General features: G+C 36.8%; 1 protein-coding gene across 1 annotated transcript in view; it reads right to left on the bottom strand.

The window, feature by feature from the left end:
- C7 (complement C7) overlaps positions 1-19039 on the bottom strand; it is a 74654-nt gene extending 55615 nt beyond the window's left edge. The window contains exons 1-5 of the mRNA XM_049767681.1: positions 18920-19039; positions 14147-14202; positions 11649-11724; positions 3411-3552; positions 26-173 (exon numbers count right to left, since the gene is read on the bottom strand). Of these exons, the coding sequence (XP_049623638.1) occupies positions 26-173; positions 3411-3552; positions 11649-11724; positions 14147-14202; positions 18920-18925 (428 nt within the window). The 5' untranslated portion in view covers positions 18926-19039. The remainder of the gene's footprint in view (positions 1-25; positions 174-3410; positions 3553-11648; positions 11725-14146; positions 14203-18919) is intronic.
- Between the last annotated feature and the right edge of the window lie 666 nt (positions 19040-19705).

The following is a 19705-nucleotide window of genomic DNA, read 5'->3' as shown; positions in this document are numbered from 1 at the left end:
CAACATAGAGCGGAAGTGATCTTACCCATTTCCAGTAAGTTCTATGTTAGGAGGAGGTTTATCGATATCACAGGAAGGTTTACTCTCTACGTCATCACATTTGTCTTCATCAGCACTATCTTCTTCACAGTCAGAATCCCCATTGCAAACCAGAGATTTGCTAATGCACTGACCTAAACACAAGAAAACCCACCCCACAAAATATTAAAAGAGCAGAAGGGAAACATTACATTTTTGATTATCTGATAAAATTAAAAATATCTGTCTTCAAAAAAAATAAAAAAATAAAAATATTTGTCTCCCACCCCATTCCCAACACTGCACTAATATTCTAGATGAATTTGAGATACATCTCAAAGCATCCAAAAGACTGATAATCATTCCTCATTCTGAAACACATTAAATTTATTCTAACCTCAGCTGGACACAAAATTGAAAATGAAACCTGAGGGTCAGAGAAATAGTGCAACAAACTGGAGGATAAACTTTGCATGTAGGAGGCCTAAGTTCCATATCTGACAACACATGCTTCCTAAGTACCACCAAAAGTCCCTAAGCACTGCCAAAAATAATAAAAAAAAATAAATAAATAAAAAAAGTAAATTGAAACTTGGAAGCAAATTCCAAGTTCTAGCACCTAAATCATCAAGCAGTTTGCCTGAATCCTCCTAAAGTCATACAGTACCAACAACTAGGAAGTTTGAGTGAGCCTCAAGTCTTTCTACTTTCAGTTTCTTCTATGACCAAGATTCCAAAGTCCTATTTTCTTGATAATTTGATGTATGAATTTATATAGTGAAAACTGATATGTAAGTTTTATGAGTATTGAAACCAGATAAGCATTTTTAAACTCTATATTTCTTTAGTATTTATTCTATGCAAGACCTTCCAGGATTTGAGATACAAAGAGGAATAAAAATTGTTTGTATAGAAATGCAAAAAATTATATGCTTCTTATATACTTTATAAAATAATACAAAAGAATATGAAGAAATAGATTATTGTAATTCATAAATATAGTTTCCATGATAGATAGCTGAGGAGACCAGAAAGAACAGGAAACTAACCAACCATCTAGCCCCTGCTCTTCTTCCCAGTATCATCTCCAACTATTCACCTACTAGCTTGTTTGTTTGTTTTGATTTTGGGCACTGCTTAGGAGTCACTCCTGGCTCTGTGCTCAGAAGCCACTCCTGATAGGCTCAAGAGACCATATGGGATACAAATGGGATACCGGAGGTTGAATCTGTGTCTGTCCTAGGTCGGCCATTTGCAAAGTTAAGGCTCTACCACTGTGCTATTGCTCTGGCCTTACTTACTAGCTTTTAATAATCTAGATACACTATATCACTTACATAAAAGAGAGGACTTTATTTCATTTCCACTGACCCTTGTACTTAGTTCTCTCAGACTAGAAAATGTTATTTACCTAACACCTACTTATCTTTCAAGAATCAAATTAAACATTACATTTCGAAGAAACAATCATGACTGGCTCTGATGTCCTCCCTCTGTGTTCTTACTATGCTTTTCACTACTAGCTTGACAGTCTAACATGCATCCACCATTCAATTCAATGCTTCAAATCTTTTCATATGCAAAAATAAAAGAAATGTAATTCATGTTTTTGAGGAATTTAATCTTCTAAGCAGGACATTCAAGCCAACAAATAAATCAAAGAGAAAAAGGCATGTAGGAAAGACAGACTAGTGATTTATTAATTTGCTTTATTATGTAGTGGAGAAGGGAAGGCTTCCCAAAGTAGGTATCATCAAATTTGAGTTTTGAAAGTCAAATGGGAATCTAGTAGCAATTGACGAGGAGCACTTTGAATTCAATTATTTACATGCTATTTTCTATAAAAGTTTTTAAGAGTTTTTTAATAGTTTCATCTATTTGTCCACAATTTTCATCAATCAATGGAACATAATAAAAATAAATTGGTAAAAGATATTCATTAATGGGGCCAGAGAGATAGCATTGAGGTAAGGCATTTGCCTTTTATGCAGAAGGTCATTGGTTCGAATCCCGGCATCCCAAATGGTCCCCTGAGCCTGCCAGGAGTGATTTCTGAGTGTGGAGCCAGGAGTAACCCCTGAGCACTGCCGAGTGTGACCCAAAAAACAAAAACAAAAAAAAATATATATATATATATATATATTCATTAAAATATGAGGCCAGAACAATATGAGATAGGGCATTCGTTTGTGTTGCACATGGCTGACCCGGGACAGACCTAGGTTCGATTCCCATATGGTTCCCAGAGCCTGCCAGGAGCGATTTCTGAGTGCAGAGCCAGGAGTAACCCCTGAGTACCACAGGTGTAGACCAAAAAACAACCAAAAAGTTTTTAAATGTTCATTTTATCTGACTACACAAATGAAAGATAGACAGTATTTCAAATAACACTCAATAATGGGCCAGAGAAATAATACAGGGGCTATAGCATTTGCTTTGCACTATCCCCAGTTTGATTCCTGGCACCACATAGTCCCCTGATCACCTGTAGGAGTTACTCTCAAGCACAAAGCCAAGAGTAGCCCTACCACCACCACCACATGTGGTATGACCCAAACTCCTCACTTAAAAAACACTCAGTTCCAAAAACTGCATTTCAGCATCAGAACAATAGTGTAGTAAAGTTGTCTTATACACCACCAATTTAAATTCAATTCCTACCAATATAGATGGTCCCCTGATCCCCACAAAGAGTAATCCCTGAGTACAGAGCCAGGATTAAGACCTAAGCACCACTAGGTACAGACCACAAATAAAAACAAACAAAAAAACTACATTTTAATCATAACATTCATAAGGATGACCAATATTGCTTATTTATTAACTAGAGATCCTTTTTACAAGCATAACAATAATTTGGACAATAACTACTTTCAAGGGAAGGGGCAGGGAAGTTTGTGCCACACCTGGCAGTGCTCTAGACTTACAACTGAATCAGTGCTCAAGAATTGCTCCTGGCAGTACTTGGGAAACCATATATGGTGTCAGAGTTCAAAGTAGGTTAGCTAAGTGCAAAAAAATGCCTATACTCTTTCCCTCTATACTATCACTCCTGCTTAGGTAACTATTTTTTTATAATATTAGAGTATATATAAAACTCACTCTACAATCTACTTATTCCACCAAATATTTAAAATCAAAGGCTGTTTGAATCTATCAACAGCCAGATTTATTTTCAATGAAGCAAATATTATCACCAAATATTTTCTTGCATTTGAAAGAATAATACTGTGCATACAATGGATGTGCCTATTAAAACCACCTTGATGATGTATGAGGAGAATTCATTTATAGAAAATATAAATTCATAAAATTCAACAAGTATAAACTGAGCAAATATTTAAATAACATTTGAAATAACTCTGCATACCAAACCTATGGAAAACAAGTACCTGAAAAACATCTGAAACGCTCTCCACATCCTTCTTCTGTTGGACAACCTCGTATAGGTTTACATGATTGAGTTTCAAAAGTGCTTCCGGCACAGGGAAGGCCCCCGTACTGCCCATACACACCAACCAACCGCCTTCGGGTCTAAACATAAAAGAGATAGTGCTTGTTCAGATCCCCAAGTGCTTGTATCTGAGAAATAAAATCTGAGAAAGGTTAAAACAGTTGGAAAAACCATGTTCAGGCAGTGTTCTGAAACACAGTAAAACCTACAGAAATATGGAAGCCACAAACCCACTTGTCGCACTGGAATTTTTAGTTATAATTTACATATACTACATAGCTATTTATAATTAAAATCTTATATAGTTTCACTAGAATATATTTACTCTCTATTTACTGAAAAAATATTAATAATAAAATTTTAAGAAAGTAACCTGAGTCCCAGCTCACAAGCGCTGACAGAGAGACAGTCCAGTCCCCCTCCACCTTATCATTTTATGCAAGTCCCCCATGAATGAATAATAATCACTCGCATTGATCAGATTTTCTTATAGGGATTCACATCTAGAAATACATTCATAAATATCCATAAATAATGATTTATCTCATATCTCGATGTTTTTGGATCATTTAGGTTGAATAAAAATACAGATAAATGAAAAAAATTAATCTGAAATAATTATGCAAACATGGCAGAAAATAGATTATGATATAGAATGATTTATGGTTTTTCCCCAAGCTGCACACCAAGAGCTAATTAGAAAAGGAGATATATTGGAGCTGAAGTGAAAAATAACACAGTTGGTAGGGTGTTTGCCTTGCACATGGTCAACCCAGTTTCAATCCCTAGCATCCTATATAGTCCCCCATAGCCTGCCAGGCATACTTTCTGAGCACAGAGCCAGGAGTCACCCCTTAATGTCAACATATATCACCCAAATATTAAAAAAAAAGTTAAAAAAAGAAAAGGAGATAAAAATGTTGCCAGAGGGCAAGTGGAGTATTAGAAAGAAAGCTTGAGATTAATAGAATTAGAGAAAACTTTAGAAACTTAGAGACTATTGATCTGAGTTTCATCTTAAGTCTTCTTTAGGAAAACAAGGCAAGGATATATGGTGGAAATTTTACAATATATTCCACAGGTGAAGTTTTATCAATTTACCTATTTCAGATAAGCTCTAATATGTAGAATCACAAAATCATCCAAATATTCTTTAAAGTTATATAACTCTAAAAAACATTCAATTCAAAAAACTTTTGGAAAAAAAATGTTTTTGCTTATTTACAATTTTGTAGCATTCCAGATTACCTCTATACATCTATATATGCAAGTGTCACCATCTCCACCAAAATGAGAGAATAAAGAGTGAAAAGGGGGAAGAGAGAGGGAGAGACAGAGACAGAGATAGAGATAGAGAATCTCCTTAAGTGAGGAGTGGAAAAGAAATATAGTATAAGAAAAATGAATTGTTAAAATTGAAAATCTTGCCTATGGAACTGATCTCACATGGCAGTTAGGGTGGGAGGAAACCCTGGGACTCTGGTTGAGGGAAGCAGGTTCTCTGGCGATGGATCAGGTGATGGAATAAAAAGTGTGATAAACACGTGAAATAAAAAACAGAATTGTAATTCTCACTATCTCAATAAAAATGGCTTGATATTAAATTTAAAATTTGCTAGACAATGGAAATCATTAAACTCTGTAAGCAGAAACCAACTAACCTTTTGGGATAGGTTTTGGAGGAAAGGTGAGGGAAAATTGAGAATATCCTCAAGCTAAATGAGAAAGTAAACTTATTCTAAAATTTATTTCACCAATATAAAGACCCTCATCTAATGTGTAGAGAGATTTTCAAAATCTTTTTTCCTCCCAAATGCATCCTTAAGCCTCTTCCAGCCCTTACTTCTTCCCTCCTAATAAGAATAAGCACAGGGCCGGGCGGTGGCACTGAAGGTAAGGTGCCTGCCTTGCCTGCACTAGCCTTGGACGGACCGCGGTTCGATCCCCCGGTGTCCCATATGGTCCCCCAAGCCAGGAGCAACTTCTGAGCACATAGCCAGGAGTAACCCATGAGCGTTACCGGGTGTGGCCCAAACCCCCCCCCCCCAAAAAAAAGAATAAGCACAGTAGGAAATCCCAGAGAATTTAAACTTGAAGCAAAGACCAATAGTTAAATGACCCATCTATCCTGGGTCAAACCTGGGGATATTTGGGATGAAGAGTTTCTTCATATAAGTATTTTCCAGAGAACAAAAAAAGAAATGGGAAAACATTTGGGAATTTTATGATAAGTGTATCATTATTTTCTATTGTTAATTGATAGCCATTGCTGATGTATAAATGATTGATGTCCTTTGAAGCCCCAAAGCACAATTGTGTTTGTCTAAGTAATAGCTTCCCTTTCCATATACCTGAACAATCTTGATGGCTCACCTTTCTAGGATCCTCATTTTCACCTGTCAAATTCTGATCTTATGACCCTTTTTCATTTTCACCTGTCTGTGACTGAAAATGTTATTTGTATAATCTGGAGATATATCCATAGCATGATGACCTTTATGCAAAGAAAAACTACTAACATGAAAAATATCCCTTATATATTTCTACCTAGTATTCTTTCTTAATTTGTTTTTAAATTATATGTTTGATGATATTGAGGTTGTTTTTAATTTTGCCTTATTGTTCATGAATCTATTTGCCTGATATCAGAATGTCAACTTTTATATTTGCAGAAGCCAATTTTGCACTTGTGCAACATGTTTTATAAATCTCACTTACGCAGCTACCAAATTAAATGTTTGATTAAAAATGACCATCATAAATGAGGCTTAAAACAGAAATTATAGGCTAAAGTGATCATATAGGTAGGAATGAGAACAAAAGCACAGCAGGTAGGGTGTTTACCATGCAAATAGTGGTTAGGGTGTTTGCCTGGGTTCAATCCTGGCATTTTATATGGTCTCCTGAGCCTGCCAAGAGTGATTTCTGAATGCAGAGCCAGGAGTAATAATTACCCCTGGAACCACCGAGTGTGGCCCAGAAACCAAAATAATAGATAGATAAATAAATAAATAAATAAAATAAAAGTAAAGTAAAGTAAAGCAAATTAAAAACAAACAAACAAACAAACAAACAAACATAGAGGGGCCGGCGAGGTGGCACTAGAGGTAAGGTGTCTGCCTTGCAAACGCTAGCCAAGGAAGGACCACGGTTCGATTCCCTGGCGTCCCATATGGTCCCCCCAAGCCAGGGGCAATTTCTGAGCCCTTAGTCAGGAGTAATTCCTGAGCATCAAATGGGTGTGGCCCGAAAAACCAAAAAAGCAAAAACAAACAAACAAAAAAAAAAACATAGAAACTATGGGATGGGGGGGCCTGTTAATGAGTTTTAAGGAAATAATAAAACTTAAGAAGAAAATGCCTAGCTCCAATTTAGTCTAAAACCAGGAGGAACCTCTTTTGAGATGCAAATCCTAAACTCTGAAAATACAGAAACTGAAGCATTGTCCAAAGAAGCATAGACTCCCTTAGAAAAAAGAAGCTACAGGCGTGAGAGCAATGCAGGTCAGGCATTTGCCTTACATGCCTGTGATACCGACTCAATCCCAAACATCCCATATGGTCCCCCTAGCCTACCAGGAATAATTTCGGAGCTCGGAGCCAGAAGTAACCCTGAGGGCTGCTGAGTGTGGCCCAAAAGAAAAACAGAACTAAACGAAACAGAACAAACAAAAAGAGAAGAGAAGCTAAAGGTCAGGATAAGAATTAGGAATAGGCAGGGCCAGAGCGGTGGCACAGCAGGTAGGGTGGACCTCAGTTTGATTCCCCCAGAGTCCCATATGGTCTTCCCAGCCAGGAGCAATTTCTGAGCGCATAGCTAGAAGTAACCCCTGAGTGTCACAGGGTTTAGCCCAAAAATAAAAACAAACAAAAAAAAGAATTAGGAATAGGGAAGAATCATAGTGAATTCAAGGCTTTCCTTGTTTTAACACCCAGGTTAAACTTAATGTATGCAGAAAACACCAAAGGTCAAGGCTAGTTGGAGAAAATATATATAATCTTCCATTGTGAACCTCAAAGTGATCAAATTTAAATAAGGGGGGAATAAAAATTTGCTGTCTTTTTCTTCTGTTCTGAAGAATTCTGTTGTGTGTGTGTGTGTGTGTGTGTCTTCTATCTCTCTGTTTCTCTCTCTCTCTCCTCTCTCTAAATAAATAAATTAACATGTATGTGTGTTTATGGCTGTGTCTGTGTGTGTATTTTTAATTGGACTGAGGAGATGGCTCAACAGCTCGTTTTTCATGCATGCTGACACAGCATGGTCTCCCAATGGTCTGGGGGAAGGGCAATCTTGATAAAATAATGAATAGAGAGGTTGGATAAATAGTACAGTACATATGGTGCTTGTCTTGCACAAGACTGACCAGGATTCAATCCCCAGCACCCTATATGGTCCCCCAAGTCCACCAGACATTATTTCTGAGCATAGAGCCAGGATTGAACTGTGAGCATCTCTGGATGATGTCAAAAAATTAATTAGTCTTTTAATAATGAAAAAAGAGAATAAGCTTCTATGTATAAAATGCTTATTAACTTTTTTGTAGAAATAAAATATGTTTTGCTTTTGTGTGTGTGTGTGTGTGTGTGTGTGTGTGTGTGTGTGTGTGTGTGTGTGTGTGTGGTTTTTGGGTCACACCAGGCAGTGCTCAGGGGAAACTCCTGGCTCCGTGCTCAGAAATTGCTCCTGGCAGGCACGGGGGACCATATGGGAAGCCAGATTCGAACTGATGACCTTCTTCATGAAAGGCAAACGCCTTACCTCTATGCTATATCTCTGGCCCCTGTAGAAATAAAATATGTAAATAACAAATGTAAAACAATTGGAAAGTCAATAAATAAAAGAGATAAATTCATATAATAGACCATAATATGGCTATTAAAATTTATGCTGGTAGTTATTTACAATAGCCAAGAATTGGAAACAACTTAAGTGTCCATTGACTGACAAGTGGATAAAGAAGATGTGGTGTAGGAGCCAGCATGATAGCACAATAGGTAGGGCTTTGCCTTGCACATGGCAGACCTACATTCAATCTTGAGCATCCCATATGGTTCCCAAAATCTGCTAGGAGTAACTCTGTAACTCCTTTGAGCACTGTGGTTGTGGCCCATAAACAAAAATAAAGAAAGAAATGCAATGTATATATACAATAGAACATTATATAGCTGTTTTCTTTTAAAAAAGGAAATCCTGGGGCAGGAGAGATAGCATGGAGATAAGGCATTTGCCTTTCATGCACAAGGTCATTGGTTCGAATCCCAGCATCCCATATGGTTCCCCGAGCCTGTCAGGAACGATTCCTGAATCTGGAACCAGGAGTAATACCTGAGTGCTGCCAGGTGTGACCCAAAAACTAAAAAAAAATTAAAAAAATAAAATCCTGGGGGCCGGAGAGATAGCATGGAGGTAAGGCATTTGCCTTTCATGCAGGAGGTCATCGGTTCAAATCCCGGTGCCCCATATGGTCCCCCGTGCCTGCCAGGAGCAATTTCTGAGCCTGGAGCCAGGAATAACCCCTGAGCACTGCCGGGTGTGACCCAAAAACCACAAAAAAAATTTAAAAAAAAAAAATAAAATCCTGGGGCAGGAGCGGTGGCGCAAGTGGTAGGGCATCTGCCTTGCACACACTAACCTAGGTTCAATCCCCCAGCGTCCCATATGGTTCCCCAAGCCAGAAACAATTTCTGAGCACATAGCCAGGAGTAACACCTGAGCGTCACTGGATGTGGCCCCAAAAAAGCAATCAATCAGTCAATAAAAGATTAAATTTGGGGGCTGTAGAGCAATAACATAGTGGTAGGACATTTGCCTTGCACACTGCTGACCTGGGACCTACTTGGGTTTGATCCCCATAGCATCCCATATGATCCCCCAAGCCTGTCAGTAGTGATTTCTGAGTGCAGAGCTAGGAGTAACCCCTGAGTGTCATCCAGTGTAGCCCCCCACAAAAAAGATGAAATTCTACCATTTATAATAACAATGATGGTCCTAGAAGATATTATGTTTATTATACAAAAAAATGTTTAAAACCCTCATGAATGTACTAGTCATAGTATATGTAGAAAACAGTTTGACTAATAAAACAAAAATAAACTTTTGAATTATGGGATCAGTTATTAGTTACCAGAAGGAAAAAGTAGGAAATGGGTTAAAGGACAAATATTTGTCAGTGGTAAACAATGCAGTATACAAATATGGTGATGTTCATCAGTGATATAATGTTTTAATGCAATTTACTTTGATAAAAACTAAATGTGTAATAGTAGTATTGATACTTTCAGGTTAAAATAATAAAACATAAAATTATGAATAAATTATCATACATTCAAAACTGGCAAACTTACAGAGAGAAAATTAATTGGAAGAATATAAAATAATGATATATTGACTCCAAAACGTAGGGTTTTTAGGAGTGTTTTCTTTGTCTTTTTTTTTGGGGGGGGTCACACCCGGCAGCGCTCAGGGGTCACTCCTGGCTCCATGCTCAGAAATCACTCCTGGCAGGCTCGGGGGACCATATGGGATGCCAGGATTTAAACCAATGACCTTCTGCATGGAAGGCAAATGCCTTACCTCCATGCTATCTCTCCGGCCCCTGAGTGTTTTCTTTTTCATGCTTGAATGCATTTTCTAAAATCAACATTTAATAATATATAAGAAGCAAACTTTTCTTATAACCTATATTCTCCAGATCAAACCTGGTATTTTATTTGTATTATTTAGAGATTAAATACATAACAATTGTGAATTAAGTACTATTGTTCTAGCCCTTTGATGGTCATTCACTATTTGTTAGGTAAAATTAAACAACTGTTCTGCAATTTGTAAGTGTTCATTTTAAATAAAAAGAAAGAATTTAGTAAACATAAAATAGAGTTTATATTATTTACTGAGTTCATTTCATGCTCTTCTTACTACTCTAATAAGGAGGTAATGAGCTACTTTAAAATTTTAGCCTATATATACTACCCTCAAATGTCAGATTGGAAATGTCTTTCAAGAAAAAGAAAGCAGCACTGGGAAACTACATTACCCAACATTAATTATTAAAGTGTCACACTTTCTCCCTCAAATTTACTAATTATACTTTTAAGAAGCATAAAAATAGGTTTTAAAAGTCAATGCTGGTTTGTTCAAGCTATTTCTGAGTATAAATAATAAATATGAAGATATGGGATGCTGAGGATCAAATTAGTCAGCCACGTGCAAGTTGCTTCCTTAATGGTTGATCTATATTACAATACATCTACTAATTATAGTCTACTTTAATAATAACAGCACAATCACCATAATTCTGGAGACTAGAAATAGCTCTTTCACCACTTCCACCATGTAAATTAACTCTGAGGTTCTGTGATATGGATCTTCACCTCTTAGCCTCTAGATTGGGTCACTCAGGGCAGTGCTTGGAGGACCATGGAGAGTTGGAAATTAACCAAAGTCAGCTTCTTACAAGGCAGAAAAATGGCCCAGCTCCTCTACCAAGCCTAAAAGAAAATAATCAATCAGTGTTCATCTATACTTCCCAGGCCAATTGGCCCTGACTGGTACCTCTGTGGAATTCTCAAAATGAGGCAGATTCCCCCTTGTGCTTGAACCACACTAGCCCAAGGTCAATCTTTATACCCTCAGACAGAAATGACCCATTTCTGTGACAAAATCTTATCAAACTGCCAAGAAACCAACTTTATTTCAGATCTATAAATCCTGAGTCATAAACAGCCACGTGACACCTCAAAATTTTATAGTAGTGTTAGCCCAGTAGTATGACAGGAAATCTGCTGGGAAAATTACATAGAAATTTACCAAACTCAGTAGCCTAAACAGTACCACAGAAGCTCAAATAGCATCAACCACAGCCCAGTTAACCTTCAGATACTGACTTTAGTAACACTATGAAGAAATAGCATTCATTTCAAATTAACCTGTGTTGGTCTAAGTTTTGATTACTTAAATTGTCTTTGTGTTGCAACTAAATGTATGAAGTAGATTTGTTGGTGCTTGCAGGGAGGCAGGTTACGGTGATGAGTAGAAATTGGGGACACTGGTGGTGGAATTGGTTTTGAATATTTAATGCCTGTAAGGACTGTATTATGAACAACTTAGTAAATCAGTATAATAATTAAATTTCGATAATAATGATAATAATAAATGTGAAATATTTGCATGATCCTACCTGAATTTTGGTACAACCATTGCATTCTGACCAAGGGCCATAGGAGTTCCACTGGCAATTAACTGGAGAGGGCGCACTGTCAAAATGTCCATCACAGAGCAGGTGGAAGGACAAGAGGAACACAAAACAAAGTCAAAGTCAATCCAAAGCTGCCCTTTTATCCTAAAAGGCACTGAAAAAATTCCAAAATATATCAAAACAAATTTTTTTCAGAAAAATTTTCAGACAACAGTATTGTTAAGCACATACAAAAGGTAAGACACCCTTGAGACATTAGAGCTATAAACATATGAGGTAATTTTGTATTACCAGCAGGAGGATAAGGACAGATGTATAAACAACTATTCATCAAAACACAGTAGTCCAATGTACAGCTCATGTGCTCGATTTCATAACAGGAATGCAGACAATAGAATGTGTTATGAAAATAGAGATAAGAGGATATTGCTTGTTGGTGAGGGTTGTCAGAATGAGGGGATTTTAAAGAATAAATTGAAGAGATAGAATTTAACTGAGAGAAAATAAACTGCAAAAATGACCCTGTGAGGGGCCGGAGCAGTGGCACAAGAGTAGGGTATTTGCCTTGCATGAGCTAACCTAGGATGGACCACCATTAGATCCCCCAGTGTCCCATATGGTCCCCCAAGCCAGAAGCGATTTCTGAGAGCCTAGCCAGGAGTAACCCCTGAGCGTCACCGGGTGTGGACCAAAACCAAAAACAAACAAACAAACAAACAAACAAAAAAAAAACCCTATGAAGTGAGGAAACTAAATTGGCAAATTGAATATCCAATTATTTTGTTTGTCTTTATGTTTCCTTAGTATTTTTTGTTTGTATTTGTTTTAAATCATGGTACCTCCTGGTACTTAGGGGTTACTTTTGGTTCTGTACTCAGAAATCATTTCTGGTGGTGCTCAGGGAACCATATGGGATGCCAGGGATCAAGCCCAGGTCAGCCGTGTGCAAGACAAGCACCTTAGCCATGGTACTATCGCTCAGGTCCTCTGAAGCTCCTTCTTACGCTCATACATAAAAAGGAGCAATCTGAGCTTAAACAAATTACCCTTAAAAAATTGTGTTAGAAAAGGGAGAGTTGACACTCAAACCATTGAACTGCTTGGTGCATCAAGAAGGTGACAGTGAGCTTCTTCCTTTAGGAGTCACCTGATAGGCTACATAAACATAAATATCACCATATAAATATAAACTATTTCTAAGACTAGGAAAGAGCTTACCATCTAGAAATTGTGAAGCCTAGTTCCTTCACTCCTTCCTGGGGTATGATTCTATAGTGTGCATGCCTCAGGGGCTTTTAAGCAATTTGCCTATAATCTTTATATGGTACCAATGACTCAATTGTTGTTTATCTTGAAGCAACTTGAATTTACTGCTAATTATAGCCTCAGTGTTCCAGGGCCAGACAGACTTAAGAAATGCAGTTTTCATAAGGGAAAGTAGCTTGGTCTCCATTTCCTCTCCTCCCCTTCCCTATAGTCCTTATCACATTGGTCTGGAAATCAATTGTTTTGACATCAGAATCATCACAAGTCTCAAAGCTATCTTGGTCTTCTTTTATGAATCCCCAGTTTTTAAAAGTTTCTGACACATATTCTGATAGCTTCATAAAGAAAATTGATCTAGTTGTGTCCCATCAAACAGCATCTCCTGCCCAAAAGAACAAGAGATGCTGGCCTTTTCCCAAGTCTCAAGAGCCAATAAATTATATTTTCTTAAGAATGAATTATTTAGGGCTAGAAAGATAGTTCAGGGGTTAAGTCACTTTTCTTGAATATGACTGATTCTGGTTCAATCCTTGCACCATGTATGGTTTCCCTAAACACTGCTAGGGGTCATTGCTGAGCACAGAGCCAGGAATAGTTTCCTGAAAAATGCCAGGTGCCTAACCCCTGCTCCCAAAAATTAATTAAAAACTCAACTTTCGAAATTCAAAAAAACAACTGCATTTAAGAACAAAATTCTGTTCTACTTGCCATTCTTTTAATTTTAGATAAAAATCTTCTAACTTGGGGCCGGGCGGTGGCGCTGGAGGTAAGGTGCCTGCCTTGCCTGCGCTAGCCTAGGACGGACCGCGGTTCGATCCCCCGGCGTCCCATATGGTCCCCCAAGAAGCCAGGAGCAACTTCTGAGCGCATAGCCAAGAGTAACCCCTGAGCGTCACAGGGTGTGGCCCAAAAACCAAAAAAAAAAAAAAAATCTTCTAACTTAAACAAACAAAAAAAACAGAACAGTTTTTCAGTCTTCAAGTTTATTCCTTTTAGATAATAAAATTATGTAAAATAAGATTGAAACATTTAATATTTAATATCATTGCCTTTTCTAAAACTGGGGAGAGGAGTGCTAAAGAGTTAAAAATATATTTGGGTTACAATGTAAAGGAAGCAAACAATACATATGGATTTCCTTAAAGTAAATTATTTTTAATTCTTTCCATACATAATAAAATATCTTACCTTAAAATGATAATAAAAAGTCTTACCTTGAGAACACTTGAAATTCTCCTATAAATGCTATCAAGATGAACAAGCTTATTAGCTAGATGGGAGATAAAAGAATAACAAATTATTTTAGTTTACATTTCTCTCACAAGCAGAAAGTAACTAAGGTATCTATACAAGTAAGTAATATATATGCAAGATTTATGAGTTAGGTATGTTAAGACTGAGGGGCTGGAGCAATAGTACAGCAGGCAGGGTACTTGCCTTGAACATGGTCAACCCAGGTTCAATCCCCAGGACTCCTTATAGCTCTCCAAACACTGCAAAGGTTTAATTTCTGAGTGTTGATTAAAACAAAGGAATATGAAGACTGAGAGCCCCATGGAGAATACTAGATAAGTCTCTTTTTAAATTTTCCATTTTAGCTAAAAGTTTCATAAATTTCTGTTAACCTCACATAAGTACTAAAGAGCTTATGATATTTCTGGGAGCAACTCAGAGACTCAGAGTCTCTTTTTAAATTTTCCATTTTAGCTAAAAGTTTCATAAATTTCTGTTAACCTCACATAAGTACTAAAGAGCTTATGATATTTCTGGGAGCAACTCAGAGCATGGTGCATAAAAGGTATGTACCTTTGACCCCTGAACTATCTCCTTGGCCCAAGTTCATATGATTCTTATCTTTCCATTTGTTGATGTGGTATATTACATTGATTGATTTGCCTATGCTAAGTCATGATTGTATCCCTGAAATAAATTCCATTTGGGCATTGTAACCCCACAACTACAGGGCATGATATATGATCCTTTTTAATGTACCGTTGAATATAGTATGCCAATATTTTATTGAGGATCTTCGTAACTGTGTTCACAGAGATATTATTCTATAGTTTTCTTTTTGTGTGTGTAATGTCCTGTTTTCTTTGGGTATTTAAGTAAAGTAGTCTTCATAGAAATTCTTTCAAAATAGTGTTGTGTCCCATTTGATAGAATGTTGCCATATGGCATTGCATGTGTAGTATAGGATGTGGAAAAGGAAGGCAAGTTGATAAGCATTGGTGCTTTAGTCAAGGAAGCAGAAGAAAGTGAATTTCCTTTGCTCCAGCCCCAGAATAATGTAAATATCTTTTTAATGGTAGAAAGAGAGAAAGAAAGAAAGAAAGAAAGAAAGAAAGAAAGAAAGAAAGAAAGAAAGAAAGAAAGAAAGAAAGAAAGAAAGAAAGAAAGAAAGAAAGAAAGAAGGAAGGAAGGAAGGAAGGAAGGAAGGAAGGAAGGAAGGAAGGAAGGAAGGAAGGAAGGAAGGAAGGAAGGAAGGAAGGAAGGAAGGAAGGAAGGAAGGAAGGAAGAGAAGGAAGGAAGGAAGAGAAAGAAGAAAGAAGAAAGAAAGAAAGAAAGAAAGAAAGAAAGAAAGAAAGAAAGAAAGAAAGAAAGAAAGAAAGAAAGAAAGAAAGAAAGAAAGAAAGAAAGAAAGAAAGAAAGAAAGAAAGAAAGAAATAAAGAAAGAAAGAAAGAAAGAAAGAAAGAAAAGAAAGAAAGAAAGAAAGAAAGAAAGAAAGAAAGAAAGAAAGAAAGAAAGAAAGAAAGAAAGAAAGAAAGAAAGAAAGGAAGAAAGAAAGGAAGGAAGGAAGGAAAGAAAGGAAAGAAAGGAAGAAAGAAAGAAAGAAAGAAAGAAAGAAAGAAAGAAAGAAAGAAAGAAAGAAAGAAAGAAAGAAAGAAAGAAAGAAAGAAAGAAAGAAAGAAGGAAGGAAGGAAGGAAGGAAGGAAGGAAGGAAGGAAGGAAGGAAGGAAGGAAGGAAGGAAGGAAGGAAGAAGAAGAAGGAAGGAAGGAAGGAAGGAAGGAAGAAAGAAAGAAAGGAAAGAAAGAAAGAAAGAAAGAAAGAAAGAAAGAAAGAAAGAAAGAAAGAAAGAAAGAAAGAAAGAAAGAAAGAAAGAAAGAAAGAAAGAAAGAAAGAAAGAAAGAAGGAAGGAAGGAAGGAAGGAAGGAAGGAAGGAAGGAAGAAAGAAAGAAAGAAAGAAAGAAAGAAGGAAGGAAGGAAGGAAGGAAGGAAGAGAAAGAAAGAAAGAAAGAAAGAAAGAAAGAAAGAAAAAGAAAGAAAGAAAGAAAGAAAGAAAGAAAGAAAGAAAGAAAGAAAGAAAGAAAGAAAGAAAGAAGAAAGAAAGAAAGAAAGAAAGAAAGAAAGAAAGAAAGAAAGAAAGAAAGAAAGAAGGAAAGAAGGAAGGAAGGAAGGAAGGAAGGAAGGAAGGAAGGAAGGAAGGAAGGAAGGAAGGAAGGAAGGAAGGAAGGAAGGAAGGAAGGAAGTTCTTAAAGAATTTTTGTTTCTTCAAGTTTTTTAAAGAGCTTGAGAAAATAGATAAATCACCTTTGAAGGTTTGATAGAATTCATTTTTTAAACTATCTATACCTGAATTAGGGATGAGGAAAAAGAAGTGAGTACTTTTGATTACTATTTCAATTTACTTGCACATAATTAGCTTGTTCCAGTTATATATTTCCTCATGTAAGGTCATAGGATTCTGAAAATTCATGCATTGTTTCTGGGCTCTCAATTTAGTGATACAAAGTTTTTTTTATATAGTTGCGTATGGTGGAGGCCCTTATAATTCTTTGGGTGGGGGCCCACAATAGGCAATGTTCAGGAGTTACTCGCAGCTATATTTAAGGATCACTCCTGAAGGTGCTCAAAGACCATTTAGAATAGGGAGATTCAAACCCTGATCAATCATGTGTATAGCAAATGTTCTACTTGTTATCCAACCCCTCCTACTCCCAGTCCTTTATATTTCTATCATACTTTTTGTAGCTTTTTTACTTTCATTTCTGATCCTATTTATTACTAAATATTTCTCTTCATTTTCTTCCATTAGTCTTACAAGGCTTTGGTCCACCACGTTTATTCTCTCAAAGGTCTTTTTTCTTTTTAAGACAAAAACACAGACACGAAATGATTGATAGAACATGGTGGATAATAGATCAATTCTGGGTGTGAAAGAAAACAAAGGTCCTAACCTGAAACAGCACTCTGAAAACAGTCTTGCCTCTTAGGAATCATGGCCTAATATCATACACCCCAAATTTCACCTCTGCTCTGAGTGTAAAAAGCTAGACTACAACCAGCTCAGAAGCAAGTTTTGTTTTGTTTTGCTAAAAAAATTCTTCAGAGGGGCCAGAGCAACAAAAATAGAGTAGGGCATTTGCTTTGCATGCAGAGGTCCCAGGTTTGATTCCTGGCAACCTATATGGTCTCTCAAGCAATGTTAAGATTAATTCCTGAGTGTAGTAGAGCCAGGAGTAATCCTTGAGCATTGCTAGGTATGTCCCAAAAAACAAAAACAAGAACTAAAACAAAAATCGGGAATTATTTTAATTTATTTTTGGTTTTAGGGTCACACCCAACAGTGCTCAGGGGTTTCTCCTGGCTCTAAGCTCAGAAACCTCCCCTGGCAGGCTCAGGGAACCATATGGGATGCCGGGATTTGAACCACTGTTCTACTGCATGCATGGCAAATGCCCTACCTCCATGCTATCTTTCCAACCCCAGGAGTTATTTTAAAGGATTTAGACCTTTGCCTTGCTCATGCAGATCACTTTGTTCCCCAGAAATGCATGTAATCCCCTGAGCACTTCCAGGAGTTAACTGTGAGTATATATATAGATATGACCCAACTTCTCACCCCTTCAAAGAAAAATAGTTCTTCTGAAATATTTAAAGTTCTAGTAATCTATTCTAAGGTCCAGAGGCATCCAAAAGGTCTTGGAGCTGCATATCTTAATTTATTTCCCTTGTATAGGATGAAAAGAGAAAAGAACACTTTTTCCTTAAAGAATTGGCCTGGAAACCATTTGTGACGTTATTTCAGTTTCCCCACACTTTTTTCTAAAGAAAATAGTATCCACTCAGACTGTTAGAACATGAAAATTTTAACTTAAAATGTAGGTGAGGGGGCCAGGAAGGTGGCACTAGAGGTAAGGTGTCTGCCTTGCAAGTGTTAGCGTAGGACGAACTGTGGTTCGATCCCCTGGCGTCCCATATGGTTCCCCCAAGTCAGGGGCGATTTCTGAGTGCATAGCCAGGAGTAACCCCTTAGCATCAAACGGGTGTGGTCCCAAAAACCAAAAAAAATTAAAAAATGTAGGTGAGAACTCTGTGTACAATTTGAGTGAACTAGTTTTTATTGCTTTATTAATCCAATTGAAGAAAAATAATATTTGCTATCACAGCAGGAAAATACCAAAATTGATCATGTAAATTTTCAATTGTTTGTTTTGTTTAGGAGCCATACCCAGTGATGTTCAAGGGTTACTCCTAGCTCTACACTCAGGAATTTCTCCTGGCAGTATTCAGAATATTCTGAATACTGCATTCATATGGAATGCCAGGAATTGAAACCGAGACAGCTGCATGCTAGGCAAAAGTCCTACTCACTAAACTATCACTCTGTACATACACACCCCAATAAAACTATTTGCAAGACATTGGAATTTAATGCACGATTCCAAATCAAACAAAAATACAAAGATGGAAAATTTTCCCTAAGAACAATAATATCATTGTACTTTTTTGTAACTTTTTCATGACTTTCATTAACATTCTTTCCAAGTCCCAATTTCTAGTTCTTAGAATCAACAAAGTTACTACAGAAAAGAAAGGGGTTGAATTGTTAGCTTTAAATGTTGTGGGTATTTTTTTTTTCAGTCACTCTCAGATCATTCTCTTTCCTTTAGTCCCATGTTTTTTGCTTATTTATTTAAGTTGAGCTTTAATCTCTTTTGAGATAACTTCATACGAAAAGTAAATGGAATTATATGATCTTACCTTCATGGTTTGGAAAGCAGCTAGGGTAGAAGAAAAGAAAATTATATTCCCATTGAGTACCCAGTGAACGTTCAACAGAGGAAAGAGCTCAAGAGCCAGTCAGCTTCCTTCTGATGCTCCCTGCTGGGGATTGTCTTGGCTCTCATTTATATAGAGCCTAAGGTTCTGAGACTAGTCCTACCCCAAAGAGATTCTCTGAGAACACAAAGACCTGCCCCTTCTCTTACTTTGCATTTTAAAACAGATGCATCTCATTGATTTACACAGGACTTATCTACAGCCAGTCAACACTGTTTGGGAGTGCTGTTCTGAGGAAAGATATCTATAAATCAAGAAAAGCAACAGACATTCTCAATAATCTGTTTAAAGGATTTTCAAACAAAGCAGACTCTGTGTAAAGCAAGAGATAAGCAGCCTTCCCATTCAGTGTACTAAATTAAGAAGATGTTTTCATGATTCTATTAAATGATATACACCAGACTTTAGAATTTAAAACTTCTTAGGAAAAATATCTAAATGCAGTTTTGACACTCCAAATTTATATGGAATATCCTAGAATAGAATTTAACTAGATAGTTACATCAATATAGATAACACAACGTCCAGGTGTAGCTTTCACATATTGAGTAAAATAAGAATCACTTTGGCAAAAAATTTTTGAAAACATTAATTTTCTTAAGAACACTCATTAAACTTTTGATTCACATAAGCCCATTGAAAATAATTTATCATGGTTATTTTTCATGTCTATTTTCTTTTTCAGTCGTTGCCTTATTTTATATTATC

This window comes from Suncus etruscus, chromosome 2 (assembly GCF_024139225.1).
Source record: "Suncus etruscus isolate mSunEtr1 chromosome 2, mSunEtr1.pri.cur, whole genome shotgun sequence".
Lineage (NCBI taxonomy): Eukaryota > Metazoa > Chordata > Mammalia > Eulipotyphla > Soricidae > Suncus > Suncus etruscus.
The sequence above is the reverse complement of the archived record's forward strand: the minus strand, read 5'-3'. Positions and strand labels throughout refer to the sequence as shown.